The sequence below is a fragment of the Exophiala oligosperma genome, assembly GCF_000835515.1.
Source record: "Exophiala oligosperma strain CBS 72588 unplaced genomic scaffold supercont1.1, whole genome shotgun sequence".
NCBI classification, from domain to species: domain Eukaryota; kingdom Fungi; phylum Ascomycota; class Eurotiomycetes; order Chaetothyriales; family Herpotrichiellaceae; genus Exophiala; species Exophiala oligosperma.
Window position 1 is genome coordinate 2,895,179 of NW_015622818.1, and position 14,342 is coordinate 2,909,520.

The 14,342-nt window shown below is 50.0% G+C and overlaps 2 protein-coding genes across 2 annotated transcripts; both read left to right on the forward strand.

The window, feature by feature from the left end:
* Positions 1-8,313: 8,313 nt before the first annotated feature.
* Positions 8,314-10,190, forward strand: PV06_01005 (uncharacterized protein; the record flags this gene model as incomplete). The annotated part of the gene is made up of 3 exons (XM_016401582.1): positions 8,314-8,982; positions 9,077-9,280; positions 9,387-10,190. Exons 1-3 carry the CDS (start codon positions 8,437-8,439, stop codon positions 10,188-10,190), a joined length of 1,554 nt encoding a protein of 517 aa, XP_016268635.1. The 5' UTR covers positions 8,314-8,436.
* A 1,591-nt stretch (positions 10,191-11,781) lies between these two features.
* On the forward strand, positions 11,782-13,880 carry PV06_01006 (uncharacterized protein; the record flags this gene model as incomplete). The annotated part of the gene is made up of 6 exons (XM_016401583.1): positions 11,782-11,910; positions 11,972-12,128; positions 12,188-12,651; positions 12,704-12,914; positions 12,973-13,394; positions 13,479-13,880. The coding sequence occupies 6 exons, from the start codon at positions 11,782-11,784 to the stop codon at positions 13,878-13,880; spliced, it is 1,785 nt and encodes a 594-aa protein (XP_016268636.1).
* Positions 13,881-14,342: the final 462 nt, after the last annotated feature.

Genomic DNA, 14,342 nt, shown 5'->3' on the forward strand with positions numbered 1-14,342 from the left:
ACTTCTACCCCTTCCACGACTTCCACGACTTCTACCACTTCTACCCCTTCCACGACTTCTACAACTTCTACAACTTCTACAACTTCTACAACTTCTACCACTTCTACAACTTCTACCACTTCTACAACTTCTACCACTTCTACAACTTCTACCACTTCTACCACTTCTACCACTTCCACGACTTCTACCACTTCTACCCCTTCTACAACTTCCACGACTTCTACCACTTCTACCCCTTCTACAACTTCTACAACTTCTACCCCTTCTACAACTTCTACAACTTCTTCGGCCTCTACAACTTTTTCGACTTCTACGACTTCTCTGACGTCAACTACTTCTCTGACGTCAACTACTTCTCTGGCGCCTACGACTTCTACGACTTCTACAACCTCTACAACTTCTGAGACGTCAACTACTTCTGAGGCATCTACGACTAGCGTCCAGAGTACTACATCCATTGTCACGACGACTAGTGTGCAACCCACTACATCCATAATCACGACGACCGTATACACTACAAGCATCGAATCATCCAGCACCCTGCCACCAACGACAACCCAAACCGTTGTGACGACGACGACGACGACGACGAGGACGACGACGACGACGAGGACGATCCCATCGGCGACCGGAGACTGCGCCTCACAGGCCTCGCGCTTCGAAACCAGCAACGGCAGCTTCTTCAACAAAGAATGCGGCCAGTGGTACCAGACGACGCAGTCGATTGCCTTTATGCCGACCAGCGACTACGGTACCTGCGCCGAGTACTGTTCGCAGTATTCCAACTGTTCCATGTTCTACCTCAACAATGGTCAGTGCGCTATGTACCAGGGCACCCCGCTTCTCCAGGGCGCGTCGTCGGGGGTCATGAGCGGGTTGCGCGTTCAGTGAGTGAGTGAATGAGTGTTGCGATAACGTCTTCCATTGTGGGTCACGTTATCTGCGTGAGGGAAATATGTTGAACAGAAGGAGATAGCACCCTGCGGCGTACTTCGCCACTATCTTTCTTTACAAGTTAAGCCTCTTTGCTAGTCTTGACTACTCTTTTTATAGCTTTTATTACTGGTCACTACCCCTTTCATTTTTTCTATTCTATCTTGATAGGCGCTTATTATTAAGATAACTTTCAAATTTGAAGCCTTGAGATTAATTATTATTCTATATGAGGGATGCTTAACCCAAAGTATTCGGTGAGATCGTCGTCGTATACAAGAATGTACGCGACGTACAGACTTAAGTGCCCAGGTTTGCTTTTGCCTGAATGCCTACAATAGATGTTTCTAACGGACTACAACTTTGCGTGCGTAGATGCTGCACTATCAAGTCCCTACACCCCTTTTTATTTCCCAACCTTTCCAAACACTTCCTTCTCACTACTCACTTTTCTACGCACCAGCCAAGGTCGTCTCCACCTTGCAATATTCAACATTTGGTTGGTTCAGATTTGATCGATTATTGATATTCCCTTGTTGTTGCACGCCGAGTGCACCTCTACAACTAGTAAAGCCAACATAGATGAATATAGAATCGAATGATTGTTGCAGGATCCCATGTGCTAAGTCTAACAAACCGTCAAGACGTCTGATTATGTCAACTAAGTGTTGGATAGGTCCCCAAGGGGTTCATGATTCTATATGGGCAGCCTATGCACGGCGGACCTATTCTACATCCTGACAACCTATCCCAGTCTAAAAGTGCCAACTTGCCCGAGGCTCAACATTGCTCATATTTGTGCTCGGCCCTTGAACCAGTGTTGCATATGTGGTACTGCCAAATTGATAAAGCTCATCAGCAGCATTATCCCTAGTCAGATGGACCACACTATTGAACCAGCCGTTCAAGATACTCCCTGCAATGATCCTGCTTTGAACCTGTCACTATCTCAACCCAGTCCTCTAGTAAAGAATGAACTGTACCGCCTGGGATCATGTGCCGGCAACGTACATCCAAAATCACTTGCGAATTTCCTCGAGTCGCTTTTCGCGGGCGAACACACCAAAGACAAGAGCAACTCCCGCGCACGCCAAACCTAGAGCTTTTTGTGCAAATCAGTATTACTTCCTTCACCAAGAAGAAGATGGAGATCTTACAGAAGACTGCGCGGAAGCTCGCAACGTAAGCGGGTACTAGTATCTGTCTAAGTTTGTCACTGGCATTCTGCACGAAGTCGATGTCTTGCAAAGTCTTTTTGATGATCTGAGATTCAGTGTTAGCTTCAAGTTGTGACTTCAGATGCACGGTGCGGATGGATACCTGTTTCGCATCACCACGTCCTTCGAGGACGCGGTGCAGTTCACGGCGTAAAGTGATCTGGTGGATAGCACTTCCTGCGCTGATGCCGCTGACCAAGCCAATATTTCCGCTTAGATAGAAGCCTGAGCTTGCAATTGCTGTGTCCTCAACAGCCACGCCATTTGCAAGCGCCACAAACACGGCCGAGTGAGCAATGCCCGTCCCAAGGCCGCCCGAAAAGATGAGGAGGCTTGACCAGAAGTTACTGTGTCCATCCCAAGAGCCGATCAAGGAGGCGAAGCACACAATCGACTGTAATGACGCTAGGATCAAATGAATCTTGTAACGACCATATCTATATCCATATAAGCAATCGCCGAAGAAACCCATACATTTTTCTTTCGACTTACCTCTTGATCAGTCGGCCCGTCTGAAGCCCACCCAGAGTATTGCCTACGATGGCGGGAATAAGATACAAACCGGCTTCTGCCATACTGGCTTTTTGGACGACTTGCCAATACAACGGCACTGTAACCATAAGCTGTCGAAATTGTGTCAGTTCATCTTCGCAAGAGATCAACCGGGGTTTCTTACCGCAGATTGTGTCAAGTTCTGGAGTGCGATTATGGAGTAGCAGTTGACCACGGTATAGTGTGTCATGATATGAAGTGGAAAAAGAGGTTCATCTGCCCAGAATTTTTCCACGAGAATAAAGAAAGCGCCACTTGTAACCGCAAGCACCCCAAGAACGATAATGGTAGGATGGGTCCACGGGAATTTTTGGCCTCCCAAGTCGAGAGCCAGGAGCGTGGAGGATATGGCCAGACTCATGAAAACCGCTCCCATAACATCAATCCGTCTCAATTTGGCCGCCATACTTGTTTCGTGAGACACTTCCTGGGTGGAAGCAGGAAGCCGCCTCCCGACCAGCCAAAGAGCAAACAGTACGATTGGGCATTGGCCTAGAAATGCCCTGCAGAACCGTGTCAGCTCATTCTCGATGTCAGGATTCGAAAGTATGCGACATACCATCTCCAGCCGATCGTCTGTGCAAGTAAGCCGCCGATTGATCCTCCACAGCTCCGCCCTGCAGTTTGCATGATGTTGACGTAGGAGCGGTATACCGCTACTTCATGCACGGGCAAAAGATCGGTCAGGATGATTGACACCATGCACACCATGCCCGCACCACCGCAACCCTGCATCGCGCGAGCGGCTGAAACCTGGAACAGGGATTGGCCCAGGCCGATGCCTAAGGTGCCAATGGCGAATATGGTATACGACACTTGTAGACAAAGCTTCCGCCCAAAGATATCGCTCAACTTTCCATACTGACCTCGCATTAGCGGCCAAGTTCGAGACAGGAATGACTTTGACCCAGACTTACGAACGGTTGCGCGACACACTGTGCTAGCATGTAACTGATCATCAGCCAGCTGCCAGATTCCAGATCGTTGAATTCTGATGAGATGCGTCCATATGTGGCTAACATAAGACTACTGTCGGCTTGGGAGATGAAGACGCCTACAGACTCATGACTGATCAGCGTTTCTGCGCCAAATATTTCGCTTCGCCGCCGCAACTTACCGATGAGTAGAACAGAAATTATGCCGACAACAGATCTACTGTCCTGTTCTTTGCTGCCCTCTTCGACATCCTGTTGTCTTTCTTCATCCTCTTGGGTGGTTTTGATCGACCCCTGGATACACGATGAGTGATATCTCCCAAGCATAACCGCTGATGCCATCTTACCGATCGTAACTGTGGATCCGTAAAGGAGGTCAGAAGAGGCGTTGTTTCGCATATCACTTCGTCGTTGTTGCTAACGTCCGAAACTTGTACTACTGGATCGCTCCCCAGCTTCGTCGACATGTTTGCGACAGAATCTTGCCGCCAGTCATCGCCCGATCCTCACTTGTCAGAGGTGTAAGGCTGTCCAGGAACTTCTTTCATCCGTGACCAGAGCGACGTGAGGGAGTGCCTTTACCTGGGACTGCGTCCCTTTTTCAAGATTCGGTGGGAGCTCGACGTAGCGGGCGAGGTGCCGTTACCCGACTCACCCGTCTCGCTGTCGCAGAAGAAAGACTCCTCGCCGAGAGGCTTCTATCATGAAGAAGCCCATTGTTGCTGTTCCCTTCGGCCAAGCGGCCGTGGCAGCCGTTTAACGGCAGACTGGCACGAAGGGAGGGTGAACAAGTTCCATGAGGAGAGCATAGCTGGTCAATTCTCGGCACGCTTTCCGTGAGCTTTCCTAAACATCTCTCAAAGGCTTCCACGATATCGTCTTCAACTTTCAGAAAGAGCCTGGCATCAACTGCCCATTGCCTTCGGCACTGCTCGGTATCGGCAGCGGCAGCAGCGGCAAGGTCGACATAAGCTCATTCGGCAAGGAGGTCTAGATTTGTCCAAGCTCTGTGGAGATCCCCACGTCCTCTTTCCCCGGATTCTGTGTCTTATATGGCACTGGCAACCACTTGCAGATGCTCTATGGGCTCTGGGTCTCCTGTATAAAGAGTTGATGGATCGAGACATGCTGGGCTAAGAGTGTAAAAGAAACCTGCTCTCCAACCCTTCCTCTGTTCAGTCGCCCCTAACAAACGATTCCTTACGTTGCCGCAAAAGCAATAGCACCCGGCCGTCTCTTCTCAAAGGCATGTCTGCACCGGAGGCTTCGCCCACTCAATACCACGAAAAGCTCACCATTGCGGATGAAGTTCAAACGATCGAAAGGCTGCCCATTGAAGATGAGGAGTTCAGTGAAGACGAAATACGCAAGGTGAGGCACAAGGTCGATCGACGCCTCATCTCCGTATGCGCTCTCCTAGTCATGATCAGCCTCTTGGACAGGTCGAACCTAAGTAATGCCAACATCGCCGGGTGAGTCGGATCATTTTTTGTATTTCCGTCGGACGTTCACTGTGTGATTTCGCGCACTACAGCAAAAGCCGTCGCTAACATTGAGCCTCAAAAGAATGTCCAAAGATTTGGAGCTTACCGTCGGAACTCGCTACGTAAGTACCCTGCAAGACCCATTCATCCACTAAGAAGATGCGCTGAATAGTCCCAGTCTATCATAGTGCTGTCGTTCTTCGCACCATATATCGTCGCCGAGATCCCTTGCGCATACTTGGTGCGCAAAGCTGGACTCAGATGGTCTCTACCGACCATCACATTGGCTTGGGGAGTTGTTATGCTAGTAAGTGTACTTGCTATCGTCCACATTTTGACCGCAGTATCTGACTTTTTAAACCAAGGGATTTGGCTTTGTGCACAACTGGACCGTCCTCATTGGTCTTCGAATCATTTTGGGCATACTCGAGGCAGGTCTCTTTCCCGCTCTCGCATACTTGTTGTCACTATGGTACACACGCTGTAAGATCTCGATTCCCCCCATGTTCCGATCTCTACTTACTCATTGGTCCCCCTTAGACGAAGTCCATCAGCGATACGCAATTTACTATATGATTGGCCTGGGCGGGTCGTCGTTGGGCGGTGTTCTCGCCTATGCATTCATGCAAATGAAGGGAGTCGGTGGGCTCGCCGCGTGGAGATGGATCTTCATCATGGAGGCCCTTCTCACAATCGTCGTGGCGGGGATTGCTTTTGTACTACTCGTTGACTATCCCCAGAACGCACACAAGGCGTGGAACTTCCTCACACAGAGAGAAGCGACGATGATGCTTCGACGGGTTGAAAGGGACCGTGGAGACACTGAAGAAGACCAGGAGTTTGAGCTCTCCAGGTTCTTGAGACCGGCCTTGGATTTGAGAGTCTGGGGTTATGGGATGATCTGGTGGTACGTATTGTATACATGCTTCTGAACCGCAATGCCCCAGGATGATCGCCGTACTGACGAGACAATTGTTGTAAGCTTTTCGACCATGCCCGCCTACGCGGTAGCCTACTTTCTGCCACAGATCTTGAACCGCGAGCTTGGCTTCAGCACCGGCGTTGCCCAACTGCTGAGCACTCCCCCCTACATCTTTGCTGGTCTTCAGATGTGGTTCGAAGGCTGGCTCTGCGACAAAATCCACCGCCGATTCCCGGTTCTGCTCTGGAACCCCGTTCAAACTATTGTCGGGCTGTGCCTACTCTCTTGGACCCATACTCCGGGTGTGCAGTATTTCGGTGCTTTCCTCGTCACTGCGGGATGCAATTCCAACATCCCGGCCGTCATGGCGTGGCAAGCCAACAATATCCGTGGCCATTGGACACGGATGTTTTGCAGTGCTGTCCTGGTATCTGCCGGAGGTCTCGGTGGAATCATCGGTGCCTTGGTGTTTAGATCACAAGATGCTCCGAAATACTTACCCGGAATGATAGCCTGTATCGTGTAAGTGACCTATGTTTGTCCCATTTCTGACATTCTGCCATCTCCCGGTCAGTGATTGAGCGTCGACTGATGTGGTCCACAGAGCGAGCGGGATCGTTTTTACCTTGACTTGCTCCATGGTGGTCTATTTCATCCATGCAAACAGGCAGGTCACGCAAGGAAAGCGTGTCATAGCCAGACTCCCGAACTTCAAATACACCCTCTGAATCCACCCAAGGACCCCAAAGCCTGGTACAAAAGCAGTGGTGAAGTGTGAAAACTTGGTCGAAGATCGAAGAGGTGCTGAGGGCCCCGGGGAGAGGCGGTCCATGTCTTGGTTCTATGATGGCCAACCTGCTTGTTTTCGTACGAAACGAGGACTACGCGCGTGTTGAAGGGCTGACTGTTCGTGGAGGAGTAACTCCGTACTTTAGGAAGTATTGCACTCCCACATGGAATAGATCACAGGTAGTAGTCCGTAGAAAGTAGGCCACGCTCGTTACAGTTTCCATATTGTGTGTTAGACGGCAAGTAAACTAGGTCAATTGATGGTCGGGGGTCCAATGTGATGTATTGAGGAGGTTGTGCTCGCCCACTAGGAGGAAGTTCTCTATCTATTCATATAGTAAAAAGGAGCGTAAATCTCCCTCCTGTTGAGGCCTTCATCATTACCGCATCGACTCCCACAAGAGGACATCAATGGGTCTAGACAGAAGCCCTAGAAGTTGCATTAACAACAAGTGCTCCTCCGGACAGAAGAGGACGAAAGGGTGACTACATAGGATGCCTGTAAAAGAGTGTCGTGAGACCAGTACAAGGTGTCAACTTGTAAAATAAAGACAGGCATCGACCGAGTACGCCGCGGATCGCTATGACTTTCCGTTCAACACGACCTGACTGTTTGTTAGACTCAGCACGATTCCAATCTCATTCGGCCTTCTATTCTAGCCTTTCAACCTTTCACCTCTTAGGAGAGGCCTCGAAGGGCGATTGCCCTCGTTTTCGCGTGAGTCCCCACACTACAAGAAAGATCCAGAGGCCTTCAGCGATCAATAACGATAGCGATTTGCCAGCCTTTACCGACCTCGGCATTGAATGAATCACCTAAGGAAGCTTTTACTCCTCTTATGCTCGATGAGTCTTGGCTTTTCTTTGGTCACTCATTCCCCTCATACCCCGTAGGACTTGCCTGTTTTTCCCTTTACATTGCATCCTTCATAGATCAGGAATTGCCTTGCAATCGACTCATTCAGTCTATCACTTCATCATCCTGTTCACGAGCCCATACACAAATAGCATACCTTGTGATTGCGGGCGAGCGGCGACAGAGCCTATCCAGCAGCAAGAAAGAGAGACCATGCCAAGCAGTGAGACAAACGAAGCGTTCATGGACGCAGGCAGCATCTCTCCTCGATTGCCTCGCACTCGCGCCCGAGTCGTATGTGTGGCCTGCCACTCTCGCAAAGTAAGCGGCATGTCTCTGGGAAATGGGGGAAGTCTCCATTGACGTTTCGGCTTTCAGGTAAAATGTGACCTGCAGCAGCAGGCTGGAGGAGCTTGTAGTAATTGTCAGCGTCTGGGTCAGCGATGCCGGTAAGCATCTAGGTGGTGTGAGATTTTTCCGCTGCGTTGATAAACGACCCGACTGATATGATTGAATCGTCAACAGGACGCGCGAGCTCAACCATCCCATTCCAAGGCTGTCAGCGCGAGGGTTTTTGCGTCACCGTCGATGGGCCGAGATTCGAGAAACATCAAACAATGTTCTTCACCAAAAACCCTGTGTCAGCAGAGGCGAAGAACAACAGCAACCAGGTAATGAAAATGCTAATGAGCATAACGATGGCGACGGCGATTGCGATAATGACCTAACGCCCTCCAACCTGGCCGACATGAGAGAATCCATCATCCCTTATGCTTCGCGTTCATCACTGAGCCACCCATACCAGACCATAGTGTCACGTAAGTTACAGGCCGAATACCTAAAACTATGCGGAGCCCTAGATTTACCACCACCACTCATGCAAGAAGCACTCCAAAGTAATTACTTTGAACATGTCTACCGACGCTGTGCGGTGGTTGATCAAGCCCATCTATCACAGCACCTTTCAATTCTCCTAGTTCAAGCTGTTTGCTTAACGGGGGCCTCCATGCGACAAATGAGTTCTGAGTACTTTTCGACCTGTGAACTCCTTTATATCAAAGTCAAAACTCTACTTATGACCAACCACGAAAAGAATCTACGCATCATTCTACAGTCGCTGTGTCTGATCTCTTGTTGGAATACGACGCCTATGCAGGTTGTCAGCATGGAGAGTGCTTATCATTGGCTCAGCATTGCTACCAGATTGTTATTTCAAGCTGGTCTACATCGCGAACAAACCTATGAGACTGTTCGGGAACCACGGGTGTTACGCCGGATAGCGTGGTACCTCTATGTAAGTAGTCCGGATGAAGCTTATAGGAGACGCTCAGACTATCTGATTTTCTGAAGTTGGATTGTCAGAACCTAGACTGACCTTACGCATACAGACCATGGAAAAGTCGTACTCATGCGGTCTCGGATTACCCTGCATGATTAGGCCCCATGATTTCCATGTTCGGCCGCTGACGCCTGAGGATTTTGACAAATTCGACGCGAACTCCCAGCTCTTTGTCGAATTGACCAAAATTAACTGCCTTAGAGCGAGAATGCTCGAGGTGTACTGGCGAAAAGATGAAAGTGAAGGTGCCGAGGTAGGTTTCATGCGAATCAATCGTTTTGTCTCGATATTTACACGGAAGATCTAAACTCTCTCTAATCTCATTATATTGAACGCCATATTGATTCATATGAGTGTAGGCCGCGTACGACATTCTACGCTCAATGCGAGAGTGGATTGATCGGCTTCCGGACCAATTTCGTCTGTACAGTGGCAATAACCCTAAACGACTTTATCAACGAGCAGTCTATGAGCTTCATATTCACTACTTTGTGGTCATCGCCACGTTCTTTCACCTCTGTGGCTGGGCCGTGCGTACTTCTATCACTAACCCTGCAGTGTTGGTCGCTTCCTCCTGTATGGCTAGGCTCTACGAAGAGATACTTTATCGTGAGGAGATCGGACTCTTTCTACCTATTCATAATTGGTATATTTCGATCGCATCTCTGCCACAAATTCACGCGCTATCCGGAAGTCACTATGCAGACGATACGGCTGAAGAAGAATTGGATATCCTGCGTCGAGGACTGCAAGCCATGGCGATTAAGTGGCCTCAAGCAAACAATCTACAAATCAGTCTAGATCGTCTCTATGAAAGGAGAGTGTCAAATCGCCATCCAAATCAGACCGTAGTCCCTAACGACAAGGATCTAACCGGTTGCTCAGAGTACACTCGCGATGAAATCGACGGCACTGTCCTGAACAGATTGGTCTGTGATTTGTTCCCTTTCCCCACGTCCATGTGCCCCAGAATGGACATCATTGACGCGATCGAATCGATGAACCCAGGCCACGAGGGTTCAACAGAGACCACAGTTCCTGCCGCCTGGGACAAAGAATATCAATTCGACTGGACCTTGAACCTATTCGACCCCGAAAGTCTTACAGACGGATATGTGCCTTCAACAAGCATGCAAACTTTCGGTGAAGGTCTGTCCTTCTGAGATGATGAGCGTGATGGAAGAGGACTTGAGATCTATGACGAATCTAGACAGACAGCATTTATCTCCCCATCTGCGTTGATTAAGATGGTTGAGAGCGAGATAGCAAATCTTTCTGACTTTCTTCTCTCGATCCAGGAAACACGGTTCTCGTTACACCTTGCCAGCAAGAGGTAAAGAGCTGGTGAACGACGGGTGGGGAGGAGAGACGCAGTTCGCAGAGTGTCCGGGAGAGCCCTTGGTCCTCAATCCCTAATAGCCTCTCGTTGCATTTCTTCTGCCTCCCCATACTACCCCGGATCTGTCGCCGAGCCAGGGCAGGGTATTCATGCTCGCGTGCTGCTCGCCCCATGTCGGGGCTCTCGCTTACCGCAGAGCAAAGAGTAGAGATTCACTTTGTCCTCTGCAGCTCGGTAAGCCCTTCGGTAAGCCCTTCGGTAAGCCTGCTCGGTACCCGTGCCGAGTTCTGTGCCGGTATCCGAGGACATTCGAACCATTTACTGTGCGGAGGTGGACTAGCGCAATGTCCGCATCCTCAAAACGTTTTCCACCCAGTTACCATCTTGAGCAAGCGCCAGTTGTCCACTCTGTGCTCGCAGTGCAGGTAGCAAAGGCAAAGAATCACTGTCTAGAAGGTGCGGCACATGCTCGCTCACGAGAAGTAACAGGCATACCACGTGCAAAAGTCCAGCTTCCAGCAACAACTCTACTTCTAACGCCTACTATACTTCTCTTCTTCTTTTACCCTGAGTCGGCCAACGTCCCACAACTTGGCCCCCGAGTCCCCAGTTGTTGGTGGTACAAAAGTTCTGTACGAGTGTCGACAGCGCAAATTTCACTGCTACACCTCTCCCCGACGACGAGGCCTTGACGGCAGCGTCTTGCAATGACAACAAGAATATAAAGCTGGGTTTGTGGATTCATGTGCTTCATTGGGATGGTAGTCGGGGAAATGTATGAACGGAGTTCATGGTGGCTTACACTTGGTGGTGGGAATAGCACGAATTTTGGACTTGAAGTAGACAGAACTTATGATATGTATAAAGGGATCCTTGGAAATATCACCTGATGTGACGATACCTTCGTTAGACTGCATTACTGTGACCTATGATTGGTACCTATTACTCTCTGGAACATGATGACTACCTGAACCCCTCAGCGCACTTTTGTGAGGATCACCATATAGATTTTGAAAATACGGAGGCGTCTCCGCTCAAGGTCACAACCAGCCCAGCCAAGCCGCTGGGAAAGTCGCTTCCGAATCCAATTAGTTACCCCTGGTCAACTTAGAGTCCTTACCGGTCAACTTGTGAAAGCATTGAAGCTTGCCGTCGGCATTGCTCGGCGAGACCTTCGGGATGCGGCATTGCATGAAGAGGAAATATAGAGTCGCGCGCATCAGATCCAAGCTCCATATTCAACGTCTATGTGGAGAATCTGGAAAAATGGAGCACGTTGGACAATGGGTAAGTCGGCGGCTCAAGATTCGGTCGTGAACTCACTACATATGAAAGGGCGACGTCCTCCTCTGACGGTTGCAAGCAGCTCTTCCATTCCCAAGGGAACCATATGACCAAATCAATTTGAGAAAAATATGCATTTCTTCAAGTCTCTGATAGTGGGCGGGGCATCGATATGGACGGCTGCTTCTGCTGTGGCATCAACTAAGCCCAACATCCTCTTCATCTTGACGGATGATCAAGACTGGCACATGGAATCAATTGTATGCCAAAAGCCCATCTATGACACCGAGGAAGATTATAGTGGACTAATGCGGGAGATAGCAACATATGCCTCTTCTACAAAAGTACATACTCAACGAAGGGACTCTGTACAGCAATCACTTCTGCACCGTGGCGCTCTGTTGCCCATCACGCGTGACTCTGTGGACAGGAAGAGCGGCCCATAACACAAATGTGACAGATGTATTTCCTCCGTACGGTACGTCAAGGACATGATTCAGTTTTACACCATCCAAAGCTTACGCCGAGACAACTCAGGTGGATGGCCAAAGATCTTGAGGGAGGGCATCAACGACGACTACCTACCGCTGTGGATGCAGAATGCAGGCTACAACACCTACTATACCGGGAAACTCTGGAACCACCATCATATCGACAACTACGACAAGCCACGAGCCAGAGGCTTCAACGGCAGTGATTTCCTCCTTGACCCGTACACGTACGAATACTACCATTCCCGAATGTCCCGGAACAACGAACGCCCCGTCAGCTACGAAGGACAGTACAGCCCGGATGTGATAGCACAGAAAGCCTACGGGTTCCTGAATGAAGCCATGCAGCACAAAGAGCCCTGGATGTTGACGGTTGCACCGGTTGCGTCGCATGGCAATGTCCGCTTGGAAGGTGGATGGGAGATCAGCGCCCCGAGGTATGCTAAACGGCACGAGCATCTCTTCAAGGACTACAAAATACCACGCGACAAGAACTTCAATCCTGAAAAGGTAAGCGGATGATGAGCGACCACTACCTGACATGCTAATGTCCTGCCGACAGCAAGGAGGGGTCTCCTGGGTTAAGAACTTGCCACTCTTGAACGATACCGTGGTCGCCTATAACGACGAGTACCAGCGTGCACGCCTGCGGTCTTTGCAGCCCGTGGACGAGATGATTGAGAATTTGGTCAAGATGCTGGAGGCAAAAGGAGTTCTGGACAATACCTACATATTCTACACAACAGACAACGGATATCACATCTCGCAACATCGTAGGTCATCTTAACCTGGATTCGATAACGAGCAGTGGCTAACCGAAGCAAAAAAAAGGTCTGCACCCTGGGAAAGAATGTGGCTACGACACCGACATCCATATCCCGCTGGCTGTCAGAGGGCCGGGGGTCGCAGCTGGCCGAGTGACCAAGGCCGTAACGTCGCACACAGACCTGTCTCCTACCATCCTCCAACTGGCGGGACAGTCACGCGAGGACTTCGATGGGCGTCCAATCCCTCTCTCTGCAGATGAGACTGCACAAGATACTTCGAACTGGGAACATGTCAACATCGAGTTCTGGGGTCGGGCTGTCCCAGAGGGGACCATGGGCAAGTACACTGATGACTACAATCCCGAGTGGGGCTTCGAAGGGGCGATCAGGAACAACACCTATAAAGGCCTCCGCTTGATAGGTGACGGGTATAGTCTCTACTACTCTGTCCACTGTACTGGAGAACACGAGTTCTATGACTCCATCGTAAGCTCTCCCATCTCTCTCTCTCTCTCTCTCTCTTTTCCGTCGGATCCCGTCCACCCACAGATGCTGATCCAGATTCCATAGAATGATCCCGGGCAGCTTGTGAACCTCTTCGACGATCGAGACGTATCTGCGGCATACTCTCTCCGAGGTCGTCCATTTGACGAGATCATTCATCGCCTGGACGCCTTGATGATGGTGCTCAAATCGTGCAAGAGCGAGAGCTGCCTCAAGCCTTGGGACGCGCTGCACTCCAGCGGAAATGTGGCTACCTTGAAGGATGCATTGCACCCCGACTTTGATGCCTTCTACAAGGCCCAACCAAAGGTTGCTTTCACATCTTGCGAGCTGGGATATATTCGCGAAGCCGAAGGTCCACAGGATGCCAATGTCCTCGGAAGCGCAGCAACGCGGCTCGAATTGAGGGAGCAACAAGCCTCGGGGCAAAGTTTTGGTTACAAAGGCCACTGGAGTCACTGGACCTGAGTGTATCCGGACCACTTCGCGGTGAAAACACAATTGGGATTGTGCTCCGGACTCAAGCAGGAGGTACCTTTGAGGAAATCGTCTGCTCGTCAAAGCAACATGGAGTCATCTGAGGGCGGCGAGACTGAGAGCCAGCTATACGCGGACCGAGAGAAGCTTGTAGCAGCTGTTTGGTTATCAGAGCAATAAAAAAAGAGGGGACTTTGTAAATAGTTTGTCCACATTCTCTGGACGAGCGGAAACGATGGCTATCAGGACGGAAGAAAGTGCCAGAACGGAAATCTGCATTGTGTGCTTAACAAGACAGACAATCCTGCGATTTATCTAGCTTGGGAAATTCTTCATCTACTGTACTCCGTATAATCTAAGCATTTACCGTTCCACCACAGGAGAGAAAAGCCTGCGTGCCTCCTGGCCTCGTTACAGTTCTACGAAATTACTCCAGGCTCGCCAAAAGCGGCG